Source organism: Euprymna scolopes, chromosome 18, assembly GCF_053919585.1.
Source record: "Euprymna scolopes isolate OS-2025 chromosome 18, ASM5391958v1, whole genome shotgun sequence".
Lineage (NCBI taxonomy): Eukaryota > Metazoa > Mollusca > Cephalopoda > Sepiida > Sepiolidae > Euprymna > Euprymna scolopes.
Genome location: NC_136499.1, coordinates 43,017,805 through 43,034,001, shown reverse-complemented (window position 1 = coordinate 43,034,001; position 16,197 = coordinate 43,017,805). Strand labels below are relative to the sequence as shown.

Here is a 16,197-nt window from a genome sequence, read left to right as displayed (position 1 = left end):
ACACATTTCAGAAAATATTTTTTTTTTCATGAATTTAAATGAGGAAATTTGAAAACCTGAAAATGTGAAAAAATCATTTTTATTTTAATTGGACTGACCTCCCCCTTGATAAAGGCAGGTTATTGGCGAAAATTTGGATTTTAACAACAAAAAGTAAATAAAAATGATTTTATTATTTTCCAACATTTTCAGGTTTTCAGATTTTCTCATTTAACAACTAGTATTTCTAATCAGGTAAACTTGTTTCTTATCCCCTTATAGAAGAAATAGCATCCAAACTATATAAAGTCTTTATTTTTTTTTAGATAGATTTTGTGGCTTAGTGGGGGATGCCCTTTTCTCTACCCTGCAACCCCTCTCCCACAGAAGAGACGTTGCGAGCCTATCCTTGTTTTATCGTTATTTTCATGGCAGGTGCTCATCTGAACTCCAATCCCTAGTCCCCCCTCGCCAATCTTTCACGAAAAACACCCGTCTAGCTGAATCCACTGTGAAAAATTTCCCCCACTCTATATCTGTGCCTAAATCAAAACGCGGATTTCATGAACAAAGCTTCTTTCTTAGAACTGCATGCCTGTGGAACTCTGTTCCGTCTGCCTGCTTCCCTCCTGACTACAACTTGGATGTCTTCAAGTCTAATGTTAACAAATTCCTAATGAACCGCCCCCTTAAGTAAACACTTCATCAAATCTCCTCACTAACGTAATGTACTTGCAATAACCCTTATCCCTGAGTGGCTTCCGGGCCTTGATAAGTGGTGATCACTGTGTAAAAAAAAAAAAAAAAAAAATTCAATTATTACTTACTTTCATTGATTCTTACATCAACGATTTTATTTGTCAGTCATCACTGAAATACACTTAAAACAGTTTCTAAAGCAGGATTCATATATTGTAAAACCATTAAGTAACAGTAACAGTGTATGTGAGCACATGAAAAGTATTAGCAGCAGCGAAGGGTGGTCAGCATGCAAAGAGATTAGCAGCAGTAGCAGAAAAACGTACATATGCAAATTAGGGAGTGTGCACGAGAAGACGAAGGAAAGAAAAAGGAGAAAAATGTGACATGCGCACATGGAAGAAAAAAGTTGATGCCAAAGAAAATGGATGTGTAAATAGCAGGAACAAGAATGGGCCAGTTGTGACTGGCATGCAGTCGGAGGAAGGAGAAACGAATGTCTGGTAAAATGAACGTAGCAGCGAGAGATATTTTTTTAAAATGGTGTTGAAAATAACTAGTAAAAACATTTGTTAAAAAAAAAAAAAAATGCTGATCCAGATCTCTAATTTCTTTCTTTCCTCTTGTTTGTATATGACTGCAACGGTACAGTTCATTTGATTCATAAATAAGTAAAAATACTTACATCTTTACCAACGGCAGGATCCTTATGAGATTTGAAGGCACCATTAACCCATTCTTTTACTTCAAAGTTCTCATCAAGAAACTTTGAATAATCCTAAAAAGCAAAAATTAAAGGGAGACAATTACTGAATATATCAATTGTTAATATCCTCATAGCCTTATCAAGTCTAACTAGTCTCATGCTACGTGACAAAAGCCAGAGGAATAGTTGGCCGAAACGTTGTGAAACAACTATAAAGATGAGGATAACAGTCCGCAAATAAATAAATAAAAAAATATACAAATTACTCATCCCAATGTAGCAAAATATAAGGCACTTCTGCATGAGAATTACATGAGGTGAATGTTTGTATTTTAGTTTCAAGAACCGCCGACAGATGTCGCTTGTCAGGGGTCAATAACTCCACCTTTTCTAAAAGTTAGTGCAAACTAAAATTATATTTTTATACAATCTTTCTGTACAAAAAAAAATATTCTTAAACCACAATAAATGTTTCATGTTTTTTAAATTATATTTTGCTACATTTTTATACAACCTTACCATAAAAAAATCCTAAAAACAATCTATAAATGTTTCATGTTTTTTAAATTATATTTTGCTACATTTTTATACAACCTTACCATAAAAAAAAATCCTAAAAACAATCTATAAATGTTTCATGTTTTTTAAATTATATTTTGCTACATTTTTATACAACCTTACCATAAAAAAAATCCTAAAAACAATCTATAAATATTTCATGTTTTTTAAATTATATTTTGCTACATTTTTATACAATCTTACCATAAAAAAATCCTAAAAACAATCTATAAATGTTTTATGTTTTTTAAATTACGTTTTGCTACATTTTTATACAACCTTACCATAAAAAAATCCTAAAAACAATCTATAAATGTTTCATGTTTTTTAAATTATATTTTGCTACATTTTTATACAACCTTACCATAAAAAAATCCTAAAAACAATCTATAAATGTTTCATGTTTTTTAAATTATATTTTGCTACATTTTTATACAACCTTACCATAAAAAAAATCCTAAAAACAATCTATGTTTCATGTTTTTTAAATTATATTTTGCTACATTTTTATACAACCTTACCATAAAAAAATCCTAAAAACAATCTATAAATGTTTCATGTTTTTATCATATTTATTATTTTATTTTCAGTTATTGAAAAAATTATATTAATATATTAAAATTATATTTTTGTTGGGTATATAGTTAGAGAAGAAAAAAAAAAAATGTACTGGGTGTATCTGCATCGCTATTTGGGAAAGAAGAAGGAAAAGATGACTAGCTCATTTATATACACGAAGGGCATCTTGAGAAGGCAGGGCATGATGGGAGAAGCTATTTTTTTCCCTGTCTCTTGCTTTTTTTTTTCTAGATAGAATATAAAAGCTGGGAAAAATTCCCTGGTGGTGGCAAAAAGAAAAGAGTCGTGAACATCTTCTCTTGAAAAGTATTTTGTATTGCAGACGTTCAGATTATGCGGTGTGACATTGGTGGCGAGAGGCCAGGTGTGGTTGATTGGAAAAGAAGAGGGCAGAAATTTGCTGTTGTCGAGCGAGTGACTCACTCCTTCCCGAACCCCAGAACCGAATCCTGATTGTAACCCTAGAAGCTATTTCGCCGTGTCAAGCATGTTAACATGGCTGACTGGAGACTCTCAACTCAGATGTTGAGACCCTTCACTAGGGAGGGTGACCTAATTAAATGGCTGGAAAAATTAAAGATGGTGGCAAGGTTGCAAAAAATCGAAGATGTGGTCACCCTGCTGACGCTCTACTTAGAGGGGGAAGCCCTCACTATTTACCAGCAGATGCGTGATGAAGATAAGGGAGACCTTGCCTCAGTGGAGTGAAGACTGAAATTGGTTTTCGCTGAGAATCCATTTGAAGCACTCGGCAAGCTTGATAGTTTAAGGTGAACTGGCGAGTCTGTTGACGTCTTTGCTGCGGAGATTGGCAGGATTGGCTGGTTACGTGAGGAGGAGCTTGGAGATGATGGTAAAGCTATACCTAGTGAACGGTTTTTGCTACCGATGTGGACGAGTGGGGCACATTAGCCACTATTGCATTGCTTCATGGGACCAGGGAAACGAGTGAAGGGGAGCCATTGCGACAGTGCTTCCCCCTTCTATGTGGTGCACAACGAAACATTGCCTCAGTTACCGGTAGTAGTCAATGGGAAGAGAGCCATGGCTCTTGTTGACATAGGCTGCACCACGACGTTGGTAACAAAAAATGTTGCTAGATCATGGAGCAGAGCCAGGAGTATTAAGACCGTGGATGGCAGGGAGATGAAATGCCTAGGAGAGACAACAGCGGAAGTAGTGGTGCAAGGTATGCCTATTGGACTACAAGCCCTGGTGTTGGATCGTCTGGTTGGTGATGTTGATGTAGTTTTAGGTGTAAGTGCGATCAACCAACTGGGGGGTGCTACGTTGAGAGGGGGCCAAGTAACTTTCGGATGCTTTGGCGCAGTAGGAATGGCAGGAGTGGAAGGTGATAGAAATATCAGAACGTAAAAACCGGAGGCTTGCTGCATCGAGGACGAGGATTTCCTGGTGAGGTTCGATGGTGAGAGGAGGATGGTGGAATGGAAATGGATCTCCGGGCCTCCGGAACTACGAAACAAAGTAAGCTGCTACGAGAAAACACTGCGAGGGGAAATAAGAAAAGGATTCGAGGAAGAAGTGGAGAGGTGGATAGAGGAGGGAATTCTGAAACCGTGGACAGGGGAAGAAAAAGGAGTGCTACCATTACTGGCGGTTGTTAAACCCACAAAAAACAAAGTTAGACCGGTACTGGATTTCAGAGAATTAAACAGATACGTAGCCTGCCACACTGGAAAGGGGATTGACGTATGCGAAGATGTTATGAGGAAATGGAGGAGGATGGAGCGGGCCACTAAGATTGTCGATCTGAAGTCGGCTTATCTCCAGATCCATGTAGATGAAAAACTCTGGCAACATCAATTGGCCTGGTACAAGGGGAAGATGTATTGCCTGACGAGGTTAGGCTTTGGGCTGAGCTCAGCCCCCAAAATTATGACTGCCGTGCTGAAGACGGTGCTGTACAGTGGACAAGATCACTAGTTTGTACATTGATGACATTCTCGTGGAGGAAGCAGAGGTGACAGCAGAGAAAGTGAGAGGCCATGTTGCGAGGTATGGGTTGACTGCAAAAAAGTCCCTTGATGGAGGAGCAGCGTTGGGCTTGAAACTATGCCGAGATGGCAAAGGAAGCCTTGTCTTTAGACGGAACCGACCTGACAAAATGAGAACTCTTCTCGGTCTGTGGGAGACTGGTGGGACACTATCCAATCACCGACTGGCTCAGGATAGCATGCAGCTTTATTAAACGACAAATGGGCACTAATGGCTGGGAGGGTCGTGTGACAAAGGAGGTCACGAACATGCTACAAGAAATCATCACGAGAGTGACGAAAGAAGACCCAGTAAAGGAGGAATGGTACGTCAGCGGTGGAGACGCGGGAGCGATTTGGTGCAATGCCAGCAGTCTGGCATTGGGCGTCGTATTAGAGATGGGAGGTGTAACTGTGGAAGATGTGGCGTGGCTAAGAAAGAAAAACGACTATTCCCATATCAACGTAGCCGAACTGGAGGCCGCTATGAAAAGAATCAATCTGGCCCTGAAGTGGGGATTGAAAATAATTGAAATCAAATCCGATTCGGCAATGGTAGTTCAGGTCGGCAGTGACTGGCGATAAGAGAGGACCAGAGGTGCTACAGAAATGCTGATCAAGCGCAGGCTTGGCGCATTCGCAGATTTGATAGCGGAATTCCAGTTGAAGGTATCTGTAATGCTGGTCTCATCAGAAAAGAACAAGGCGGATTCGATGACATGGGTAAAGAAGGCCTGGCTGCAAGAGAGAAAGGTTTCCTCAGTATGCTGTGCAGAGGAGGAAGTTAAAAAGTTACATGAAATGCACCACTTTGGTCAAGAATGGACGTTATTCCTGGTAAGAAAGGTTTACCTGGAAACCACAGAGAAGGAGGTCAGAGAGGTAGTGGAGCACTGTCAGGAGTGCCAATCGATAGACCCCGGACCATCCAGACATGAAGCAGGAAAGTTACACATTGTGGAGGACTGGAAGCGATTGGCCACTGATGACCCATTATCGCCATAAGTTGTATCTGTCGATGGTCGACCGGGGAAGTTTGCCATATGGAGAGAGATCAGGGCAGAAGCTGCATGGGCGATCGGAGGGTCATCAAAGAAATATTTTTGGAAAGAGGGCCGGTTGAGGAACTGTTAATGGACAATGGCCTCGCTTTCCGATCAGAAGCCTTTAAAGAGGTATGTGATAAGTGGGGAGTAAGGTAATTTTTTAGGGCAGCGTATCGGCCGAGTGGCAATGGGATAGTGGAGAGAAATCATTGTATCATCAAGGCTGCTGCGGAAAAAAGCAACATTTCACCAATGGAAGCAGTGTTTTGGTACAACATCTCACCGAAAATCAGACAAGATGAGACAACTGTGCCTCAGAGCCATCTTTGCATATAAGTAGCGGTATCCATACAACAAAACGGTAGGAATTGACGGTGAAGAAGCTACCGTTAATGTGGGCGAGGAGGTGTGGGTGAAGCCCCCCAATGCAAAATGTACCACTCGCTGGGGGAGGGGGGGGTCGTAACGGGAACGCAGTCGAAGAACAACGTGATGGTGAATGGCGTTCCCCGGAATATCCTAGACTTGCGTCATGTAACCCTGCTAGTCCATAGTGATGGCAGTGAAGAGGAGGAAGTTGAGATCCACCAAGAAGCTAACGATGCACCCCAATTCGACTTAGCCCCACATTGTGGTTCTTTACAACTGGACGAGAATGTCTGTAGTGAACCTGAAAACATCAACCCCCAAGAAGTTGTCCCCCAGAGGCCTCAACGTGAGAGCAGGAGGCCTGCTTGGATGAAGGATTATGAAGTGTCTTATTGATCTCAAAGATCAGGGGGGGGGGCGTGTGGGGTATATGGTTAGAGAAAAAAAAAACATACTGGGCGTATCTGCATTGCTATTTGGGAAAGAAGAAGGAAAGGATGGCTAGCTCATTTATATACACGAAGGGCATTTTGAGAAGGCAGGGCATGATGAGAGAAGCTATTTTTTTCCCTGTCTCTTCCTTTTTTTTTCTAGATAGGATATAAAAGTTGGGAAAAATTCCCTGGTGGTGGCAAAAAGAAAAGAGTCATGAACATCTTCTCTTGAAAAGTATTTTGTATTGCAGACGTTCAGATTATGTGGTGTGACATTGGTGGCAAGAGGCCAGGTGTGGTCGCTTGGAAAAGAAGAGGGCAGAAACGTGCTGTTGTCGAGTGAGTCACTCCTTCCCGAACCCCAGAACCGAATCCTGATTGTAACCCTAGAATTTTGATACATTTTTTTTTATACAATAATTGTTTCGATTTTCAGATATATTTGTGTTATTTATTTCATTATTATATATTTTTGCGTTATCGTAAACACTTGTTTATATTTGAGGTTCATACAATGGCCACTAGATGGCAATTCTCTTTCTAAGAACAGGGGTCGATAACTCGTCTTTAAATCTAATATGCAATTGTCATACAGAAATGCCTTTTTTTTTTTTTGAAGGGTGGGGGGGATTTAGAAGGATAGGCGATCTTAAGTTCGACCGTACCGATGTCAGGTGAAAACCTAGCCTTGATGTAAAAATGTTCCGATTACTAACCCTGATTTCCTATTTTAGTTTAAAATAAATGAGCAAATTGCCATGAAAGAAATTATGTGAAACTTTTAAGTATGTTTTTATTTTTATTTTATTTTTTATATATTTAACAGATTTATTTTAAAATAAAACAAGAAGTATGATTTGGTCATCGAAACATTTTCACATCGAGGCTAGGTTTTCAAACGGTTGCACTTAGGGTTACCTACACTTCTGAATCAGAATCACACCTTTTTAAAGGCAAATAATAATAATAATATATAAAAAACCTGTTAGAAGTTTTTTTTTTTTTTTTTTTTTTTTTAATAAATAAAGGAAAGAATGGGAGCCTGCAGAAATAACGTAGTTCGTGGTCATAGATTTTCACACACACAAAAAAAAAGACTACCCCCACCTCGACAGTAAAATCAGGAAGTGATTTGTACAAGCAATAAGTTATCCAATTAGGTTAGAGTTATCTCCCTTTGTGCATTTAGTAACAATTTTAGTCTTCCTTTGCGACATCATTTTTAGAAGTCAATGTTTTCTGTTATACTAACAATGCGACGTGTACACAGTTTTTATTAATATAACAATATAAAATAATATTTTTTTGGTTAACATTAATTTTAGGATTATCATAAAGTGTTACTGGACACTATTGCAAACAAACTTATGCCATAAAACCAATTATATTTTTATAAACAAAAACATCGAATTGTCAACCCAGCCAACGCATTTTTTGTCAAAAAATAAAAATCTGTTTTATTAAAGTTTCACGTGTTTTGATTCATCTTGTGTTGAGGGAGGGGAATAAAACAAAAAGTTGCATATTGCGAATCAATCATGTCACTGATCGCACTTTAGCCAAAGAAAGACTATTTCTGAAAATTAAAATTATTCTAGGATATTTGTAAATAATGGGTATGAGGGGAAGTTATAGATTTCGTCTTGAGTATCAACAGAAGATCCTTAGTCCCCCAAATGACCGAAGCAGTTTACGATTTGAAATCTGCGAAAACAAAAAAAATTTTTTTTATAACCTTACCCAGCGTAGTATAAACATCCCCAACCTTCCCATGTTAAGAATGGCTTTCAGAATATCCCCAACCTTGAACGCCGTTCTTAACATAGGGAGGTTGAGGGTGTTTATAGTACGCTGGGTTAGGTTGTAAAAAAATACCCCCCCCCAAAAAAAAAGAATGAAAAAGGCAGATGACACCAAGCAAGCATACGAAGGGTTAGGCTAGTTAAATATTTTTTAGCCCTTAAAAAATTTAAGTTGCAAAAACTTCGCCAAACTTTCACGAAAAACACTGGTCTGTCTGTAACCACTCACTACCAATAATTTCCTCAATCTTTATCTGTGCCTAAACTTAAACGTGGATTCCATGAACAAAGCTTCTTTCTTAGAACTGTACGAGTGTACGACGCCTATGGAGATTTGGAACTCTCTTCCATTTCCCTGCTTTCCAGCTGACTACAATATAGTGGTCGTTGGTCGTCTTCAAGCCCAACGTAAACAAGTTCTTGATGAGCCGGAGACGTCCCCTTAAATAATCCAATTTAGCAACTTTCCACTACTAATGATAACTACGATATTGCCCATTGACTACTGTACACTCTTTGACCCGTATCCTCGAGTGACTCCTTTGTTTACAAAAAAAAAAAAAAAAAAAAAATGGAAGCTCGCTTTCAAATCCTAAACTGTTCGGCCATTTCCGGACTTATTCAAAGCGACCTTGTAAATAATAAAATCCTTTGAATACCCGTTCCTGATAAATATCGAGATATGTTTTGCTTGATGTTCCTATTGCTATAATGGGTGCAAATAGAAACCACTTATGATAGACCCCCCCCCCCTAAAAAATAAATAACATGATTTATTTGAATCATTTCAACTACTATTCTCATGTTCCTATTTACTTGCTTCTCCACGAGGGCAAAGTTAGACACAAGGTCGGTTTTAAATGTGGGGGTAATCCAGCTCCTCCTCGGTCATGAAGGATTTCTCCTCCACCAATCGAGAACAGAAAAGGTGAAGATCTGTAAGGAATTTCGAACTGCTTTCTTGAATTCTGGCAGTTTTCGGTAATCGTTCTTGTCTCCATTTTCTTTTTCTTTTTTTTTTGTAGTTTAAAGTTTAAGCACTAACCGGTTTGTAGCCGGGATTGATTAAAAAAAATAAAATAAAAAAAATACAAGAGGTTGGATGTCGTTTAGAGCGTGAAGGTTCATTCCTTACTACAGGCGAACGAATTAATATTTCTAACCTGTCATGGCTAACGAAATAAGAAACTAGCCCCCGTGGATTAAATAAAGAGTTCATTACGAAATCCCGTCCAGGTTACCAAGTTCGAAAAGATGTAACCGAAGAAGGTTGGAGGTTGCATTGGTCGAAATGTGATTATAACAATCAGAATGAGGGGGGGGGTTGTATTACTGTACACATAGATTCGAAAAAATTGTTAATATACAAATATATAACAAATAAATGTTATCAAAGGTAAGATAAGTTACTTTTCTACCTAACTGGATAATTTTCAAGTGTTTTTATTTAATGTAACATGTTTATTCAGCTCGAAAAACATACAGTGTTTACCGATATATTGGAAAGTTCAAAATGGCGTCCGCCGCCCGACTCTCTCTTTGAGACGGTAAGTTTGGGAAAAGGAGTTATAAATAAAAAAAACTAGACAAACTACTGTTAGGAACTGGCTCAATATATGTTGGCTGAGATATATTCGGTGGGGTTTTAACAGTATTTTGCATATTTTTTATTTTAAACTCCTTTTCCCAAACTTACCATCTCAGAGAGACTCGGGCGTCATTTTATATTTTCCAATACATCGGTAAACACTATGTTCTTCGAGCTGAATAAACATTTTACATTGAATAAAAACACGAAAAATATACCCAGTTAGGTAGAAAAGTAACTTATCTTGCCTTTGATAACATTTATTTGTTATATATTTATTTTTTGACAACTTTTTCGAATCTATGTGTACAGTAATACAATCCCACGATGAGACTAGAAATCCAAAATAATCTAAATTATGAATTCTAAAAAAAGAAAAAAGAAATTCGAATCGTGATAATTATTCAAATTTATGCCAATTTTCCCCAAAGCAAAAGATTCTACTGAATTTATTATAAAAACATCAAAATCACAATTTAGAATGAATTATACAAAAAATAAATATTAAAGTTGATTTACCACAACAAACAACACAGAAGAAAATAAAAAATGTGAGTACTTATGCATTTTTGTTGCCGTGCTGAAATAAGTACGTTATTGTTTAGAAAGCCATTCTTAACATGAAGAGGGGAGAGTTATTTTGTAATTATTCTGTACTTTCACCTAACAATTTAATCAAAAAAGATATCGTAAAACTTGAATTTGATTTGAAAATAAAATGTGTTTAAATTCCACAAGACTTGAGCTCAGTACTTCAATTCGTAATTCTAAATTAAAAATCGAAAATTCAACTGACCATAGTTTAAGGGAATCGACTGTACGAGTAATATTTAAATTTGCCAGGATAATAAATAACGGGGTGTCTTCTCTGGTTCCACCCAAGTAATTTTCCCACTGACGGACGACACGTCAAAACAAAAACACGGCCATGTTTCGTCACGTGACAACACCGTATTACATATGGCGTCTGCTACATAAAATAAGCTGTTGCGCCAACCTTATTTCTTTCAGCGACTCGAAAGGCATTTTGTTTTACTTATTTTTTAAAAATAGTTTTTTTTTTTAAACTGAAGTATGGATAAAAGTTTAGTCTAATTGCACAGAATTTTAGTTAAATCTCTAAAACATTAAAATAAATAATGAAGATTGATGAGTTAAAAGAAACATTTTTCCTACAACTAGTATATTTCCTCCTCCACCTCACCCCTCTTCACACACATTTTCACTTTTCTAATTTAGGACGTATTTGATTTGGTAAAGGGCATCTATTATATAAAGGAGAGATGTCTGTGTGTTAGTGTGTATGCTTGTATGTCGGCTAAAAACTTTTGTCATCTGCATCCGACCGGCACGAAACTGGTACTATCTTAAAGGGCAATGTTCTGGTGCATAATGTGTGAAAATTAGAAAAAGAAAATTCGTTCTGTAGGGGCCAACTGGACCACTTTTTGGAAGGGGGAAGGTCCGTTTTTTGTGTCCCCTTTTTTGCAAGTCATGCATGCGTATTAAACTAAAACTGTTTAAAATGCTTGTTTTACAATGTTATGACGTCATATGCACTCATGGCCGTGTTTTTGCCTTCGTTCCCTCTTTCACATTTCATGTTCGAGCCTGGCCACCGTGGCTCATTTTTTTTCAGTGACATTGGCACTCCCTACTATTTTGATTGAAAGAAAAGCTGTTTTGATTTTTTTCTTTTTTTCTTTTTGAGGTAAGGTTTTTCTTTTCAGCGCACGGGCAATGCCGGGCACTCACCTACTAGTTTTTTTAATAAAAATTAAAAAAAAAAAAAAACAACAAAAAATCAACAACCAAACATTTTAGTTTTCGATCGTGTTTTCACAACAACAATAATAATAAAAATAAACAAACTTGCCCTTCATTTATGGGGTTTCCCTCTTAGGGAGTCACAGTTTTAGAGAATTACCAGTTTTGGTAGGGTTATTTTAAGGGTTTTGATTTTGGTAAAGTATTTTTGGCATAAGCCAGTTTTAAAGTAATATTTTTACTGAAAAAGGATTTAAGGTTTATAATTAAATGTAAAAAAACAAGAGACTGTTACATGATAAGGGTTGTCCCCTTTTCATGTAAGTATAAAAATAGAGATATTTAGTTAAAATGAAAATGAAATAGCATAGGCGAAATTCGAACCTCGTAATTTAGGTTTAGAAATAGATTACGTGTGAGAATTTGAAAATGGAATGTAAAACAAACGATTTGTTTAGAATAGAGATAAAATAGTTTCAAGAAAAGAATGCGCACTGTCAATTTTGTTATGAAAATTCAATTGAAAGAATGCAGCTACAAGATAATTTAATAAACATGTTTTTAACATATTGGAAATATAGGTTACTGAGAATATAGGTTAAAATTCCTTTTGTAAAAAAAGGAAAAATTTTGGATACGCATGTCCAGAACACGTGGAAGAAAAGACATGTTTTAACATGTGTATGACGTCATGGAAAAATGGGAAGTTCTAGATATAGATAGAAAAACTTTAGAGTTAAGCAGACAGAAGCAGGGGGAGAGTCAGAGAGAGAGAGTTTGAGAACGACAGACGATAGTCTGCAGTTTGGAATTCGAACGTCTAGAAGCGAGACGGTCACTTTGAAACTTAATATGTGAAACTTTGAATTCTTGATGAGAAAACCATGGCCGGTCGTGAGAAGAAATAAACCCATCATGTGTTTATATAAAACGTCGTCTTGTGTTGTGATTCTACAAAAAGGTAAATTGAATTGTTATTATATGTCTATATATCTGTGTTATAAAATGTCTTGACATACACATCTCATATCCACAATGTGAACTCTACATCTCATATGTACACTAAGACTGTCTGAAGACTGTCTACACAATGTCTCAACACTATCTCCTCACTCAAAGAGCTTCCTTCTTCAACACATCTAAGTAATGAACTTTTAATATATATGAATCGTCATAAAACGAACAATCTCTCTACAACAGCTCTCTTACAACACCCCTCTCTCTAAAACTCAACGACAAACTCTCACTAAGACTCTCTAAGTCTTTCTCAACAACATCTCTTAATAAGACTCTCAACAACATCTCTCTGAGTCTCACAGCACCCCTCTTAATAAAATGAACAATCACTCAACAACATAACTTTTAATAAGACTCTCTTTTAATGAAACCCCTATATAATAAGACATCTATATATTAATATGATAGCGTGTGTGTTATTTTCTGTGTCACGCTTACATCCGGATTGATTAATTGTTATTTACTTCCATTTCTTGTAATAAATAATTTTACTAAGAATTCTTCATAGGTTTTGGTTTCAGTTTCGATTATAGCTGATGAACCCAAGTCATATAGATATATTTTTTAATTTTGAAATTGCAACTTTATAATATATAAAAATCGATAGAACATTAATTCTATAATGATATATATGAAATCTGCAAGAATTAAAATATCATATTTAAGCGTATTTTATGACCTAGCTACGCCGAGGAGGGGGGGGGTCCTGCTGCTTGGATAAATACCTTTGTAGTTTTAACAAAATAGGTACAATAATATGAGAGCATCTCAATTTATGCTGAATATCTACAGAATGCCAACATCAATATATTACATATGAATTAGTGCCCTGTGTAATTTCCACAGGTCCTGCTAGTGTTATACGATAAACAAAGGCAAAATAATGAGCTCAGAAGCATATATTCACAAAAGAGATATTTTATATATGTTTAAGAATAAAAGATTACAGAAATAGAAAGAACAGAATGTTCACAAATATTTTAGAGTCCTTGTAAAACAACTGAGATATCGAAATAGTCAAAGTTTTTTTGTTTTTTTTTTACATGGGGGTCACCACTTATCAAGGCCGGAAGGCCACTTAGGGATAAGGGTTATTGCGTGTACAGTAATCAATGAGATAGTATTGTAGTAATCATTAGTATTGGAGGTTTTGATAGAGTGTCTTACTTAAGGGGTCGGTTTGTCAGGAGTTTGTTTATGTTGGACTTGAAGACGTCCAAGTTGTAGTCAGGTGGGAAACAGGCAAGTGGCAGAGAGTTCCACTGGCGTGCAGTTCTAAGAAAGAAGCTTTGCTCATGGAATCTACATTTAGGTTTAGGCACAGATAATGAGTGGGGAAAATTATTGACAGTAGTTTCAGCCAAAAAGAAAGATTGGCGAGGGGGACGAGGGATTGGAGCTCAGACGAGCACCTGTCATGGAAATAACGACAAAACAAAGACAAGCTCGCAACGTCTCTTCTGTGGGAGAGAGGTTGCAGGGAAGAGAAAAGGGCATCCCCCACTAAACCACAAAGTCTATTTTGTACTCTGTCAAGGCAGGATAGGCTGTTTTTAACAGCTCCTGCCCAGATGTGGCAGCAGTACTCTATCCTTGGACGTTCTTGGTTTTTATACAGATAGAGAATTGCATCACTAGTGAGATATCTTCTGGAGCAGTAGAAGGATCCCACCATTTTCCCAGCGTCCCTGGCAACAGATTTGATGTACGTGTTCCATTTCAGATCAGGGGTAAAGGTCAAACCCAGAAGCTTGTCAAAACATGGAGCCTCCCCAAGACGAGAGCCATCCATTTCAATTGATGCCAGATGGGGATCAGAGTGTGTATGATGTAAAGATAGAAGCTTGGTTTTAGATGCATTAAAAGTGACCAGCCACCTCTTCCCCATTGTACCAGGCGCTCAAGATCAGAGGAGAGAGAATTAGAGAGAACTTTGTCATTTACGGCCTTTGATGTGTTGCCATAGATGATCGTGTCATCAGCATAGATGTCAACGAATGATTTAAGTATGTGTTTTGGGAGATCATTGATGTAGATCAGGAAGAGAGTTGGGCCCAGGATTGACCCTTGAGGGACTCCAGCATTAATACTGTGGGCCTCTGATTTCTGCCCATCAACCACTACTCTTATGAACCTATCAGAGAGAAATGATTTAATGATTGAGAAAACATTTCCAGTTATACCGTAGCTGGAAATCTTGTGAAGTAGGCCCTTATGCCATACCTTATCGAAGGCCTTTGATATGTCAAGAGAAATTGCCCTGGAAAGGAAACCTGTGTCAAGAGATTCACTAATCCTATGTGATATAACCGTTAGTACATCTGCTGTAGATCTTGCAGAGCGGAAACCATATTGCATGCCACTAAGAAGGTTATTTCTGTTGAGGTGGTTGACGACTTCTTTATTTAATATGGATTCCAACAACTTACTCATGGCACACGGGAGACTTATTGGTCTGTACTGAGAGGGAGATGACTTTTCACCTAAATTCTTAAATACAGGGCATACTGATGAGGTTTTCCAGGGTGTTGGAAAGCACTTCTCCTTAAGGCAACGCTTAAACAGTTTTGTAAGTATGGGGGAAAGTTCTGGTTGGAGCTTTTTCAGCACTATAACTGGAATGCTGTCAGAGCCAGTTGCTTTACTGGAATCAAGGTTCTTGATAAGCTTGGCGACCTCACGCACAGATACTTGTAAGTTGCATAGCATGTTGTCTGTTATAGGAGGAAATACAGGAAGTTGATGGTCATTGTCGCATAGGGTAGAATTAGCTGCAAAGTTCTTGGCAAATAGTCTGGCCTTGTCTGATGCTGACGAGATGCCCTCAGATCCATTGATGATAGTTGGGATAGAATGCACGCTTCTGTTCAAGATCTTGTTTGCTATTTGCCAGAACTAGTGGGAACCAAGCCGCTGATCAGCTACTTTGGATTTAACAGACTGAGCATATAGCTCTCTTGCATGTTTTATTACTCTTTTACAGTGGTTGCTGGCAGTCCTGAAAGCAGCTTTAGTCTCAGTACATCTCTTACGTTGGTAGCTATGGAAAAAGTGATTTCTGCGTGCGATGGCAGCAGCACATTCAGGGGAGAACCATGGCTGGCTGTCAGGTTTTTGAATTTTTTGGATGGTATGAATCGGTCTATGCCTACAATTAACCATTCGGTCAGGTCTGATACTATAGAGGACACATCCTTTTTAAACATGGAATGCAGAGGTAGGTCAGATATGAATGTACAGAAGCTATCCCAGTCAGCCATAGAGTATCGATATACAGTATGGTGGAGAGGTATGTCTGAAGACTTATTACATTTCATTTTTATCTTAACTGATACAACGGAGTGGTCAGAGGATCCCAGAGGAGATAGAATGGAACATGAACAGCTCAGGGGAAGTTGTAAGGAAAAGGTCTAGAAGGCTTGCATATTGACCGGGTGTATCGGGGTGTATCGGTGTTTGACAGTTTAAGAGTCATGCGTTACACAGGTCTGAAAATCATCATCAAAACTTCTCCACTCGATTATACAAATTAAATTTCATTAAAAATTGCTAATAAGAGTCAATGTTTATTTGTTTTTATATTAGAAAGAAAGTTCAATGAGAAAGGTTGGGAATATTTCAATGAATGAGTTTGTACAGATTGGCAGACGATATTGAAG

The 16,197-nt window shown here is 37.6% G+C and overlaps 1 protein-coding gene across 2 annotated transcripts in view; it reads right to left on the bottom strand.

The window, feature by feature from the left end:
- LOC145297595 (conserved oligomeric Golgi complex subunit 7-like) overlaps positions 1-10,972 on the bottom strand; it is a 93,242-nt gene extending 82,270 nt beyond the window's left edge. The window contains exons 1-2 of one of the 2 annotated variants that reach the window (XM_080143653.1): positions 10,314-10,972; positions 1,364-1,456 (exon numbers count right to left, since the gene is read on the bottom strand). Coding sequence is in view for 1 of the 2 variants with exons in the window: in XM_080143652.1 (XP_079999778.1) it covers positions 1,364-1,456; positions 10,551-10,553 (96 nt within the window). In the remaining variant the exon portion in view is untranslated. The remainder of the gene's footprint in view (positions 1-1,363; positions 1,457-10,313) is intronic. The other variant, XM_080143652.1, reaches the window with a different exon arrangement.
- Between the last annotated feature and the right edge of the window lie 5,225 nt (positions 10,973-16,197).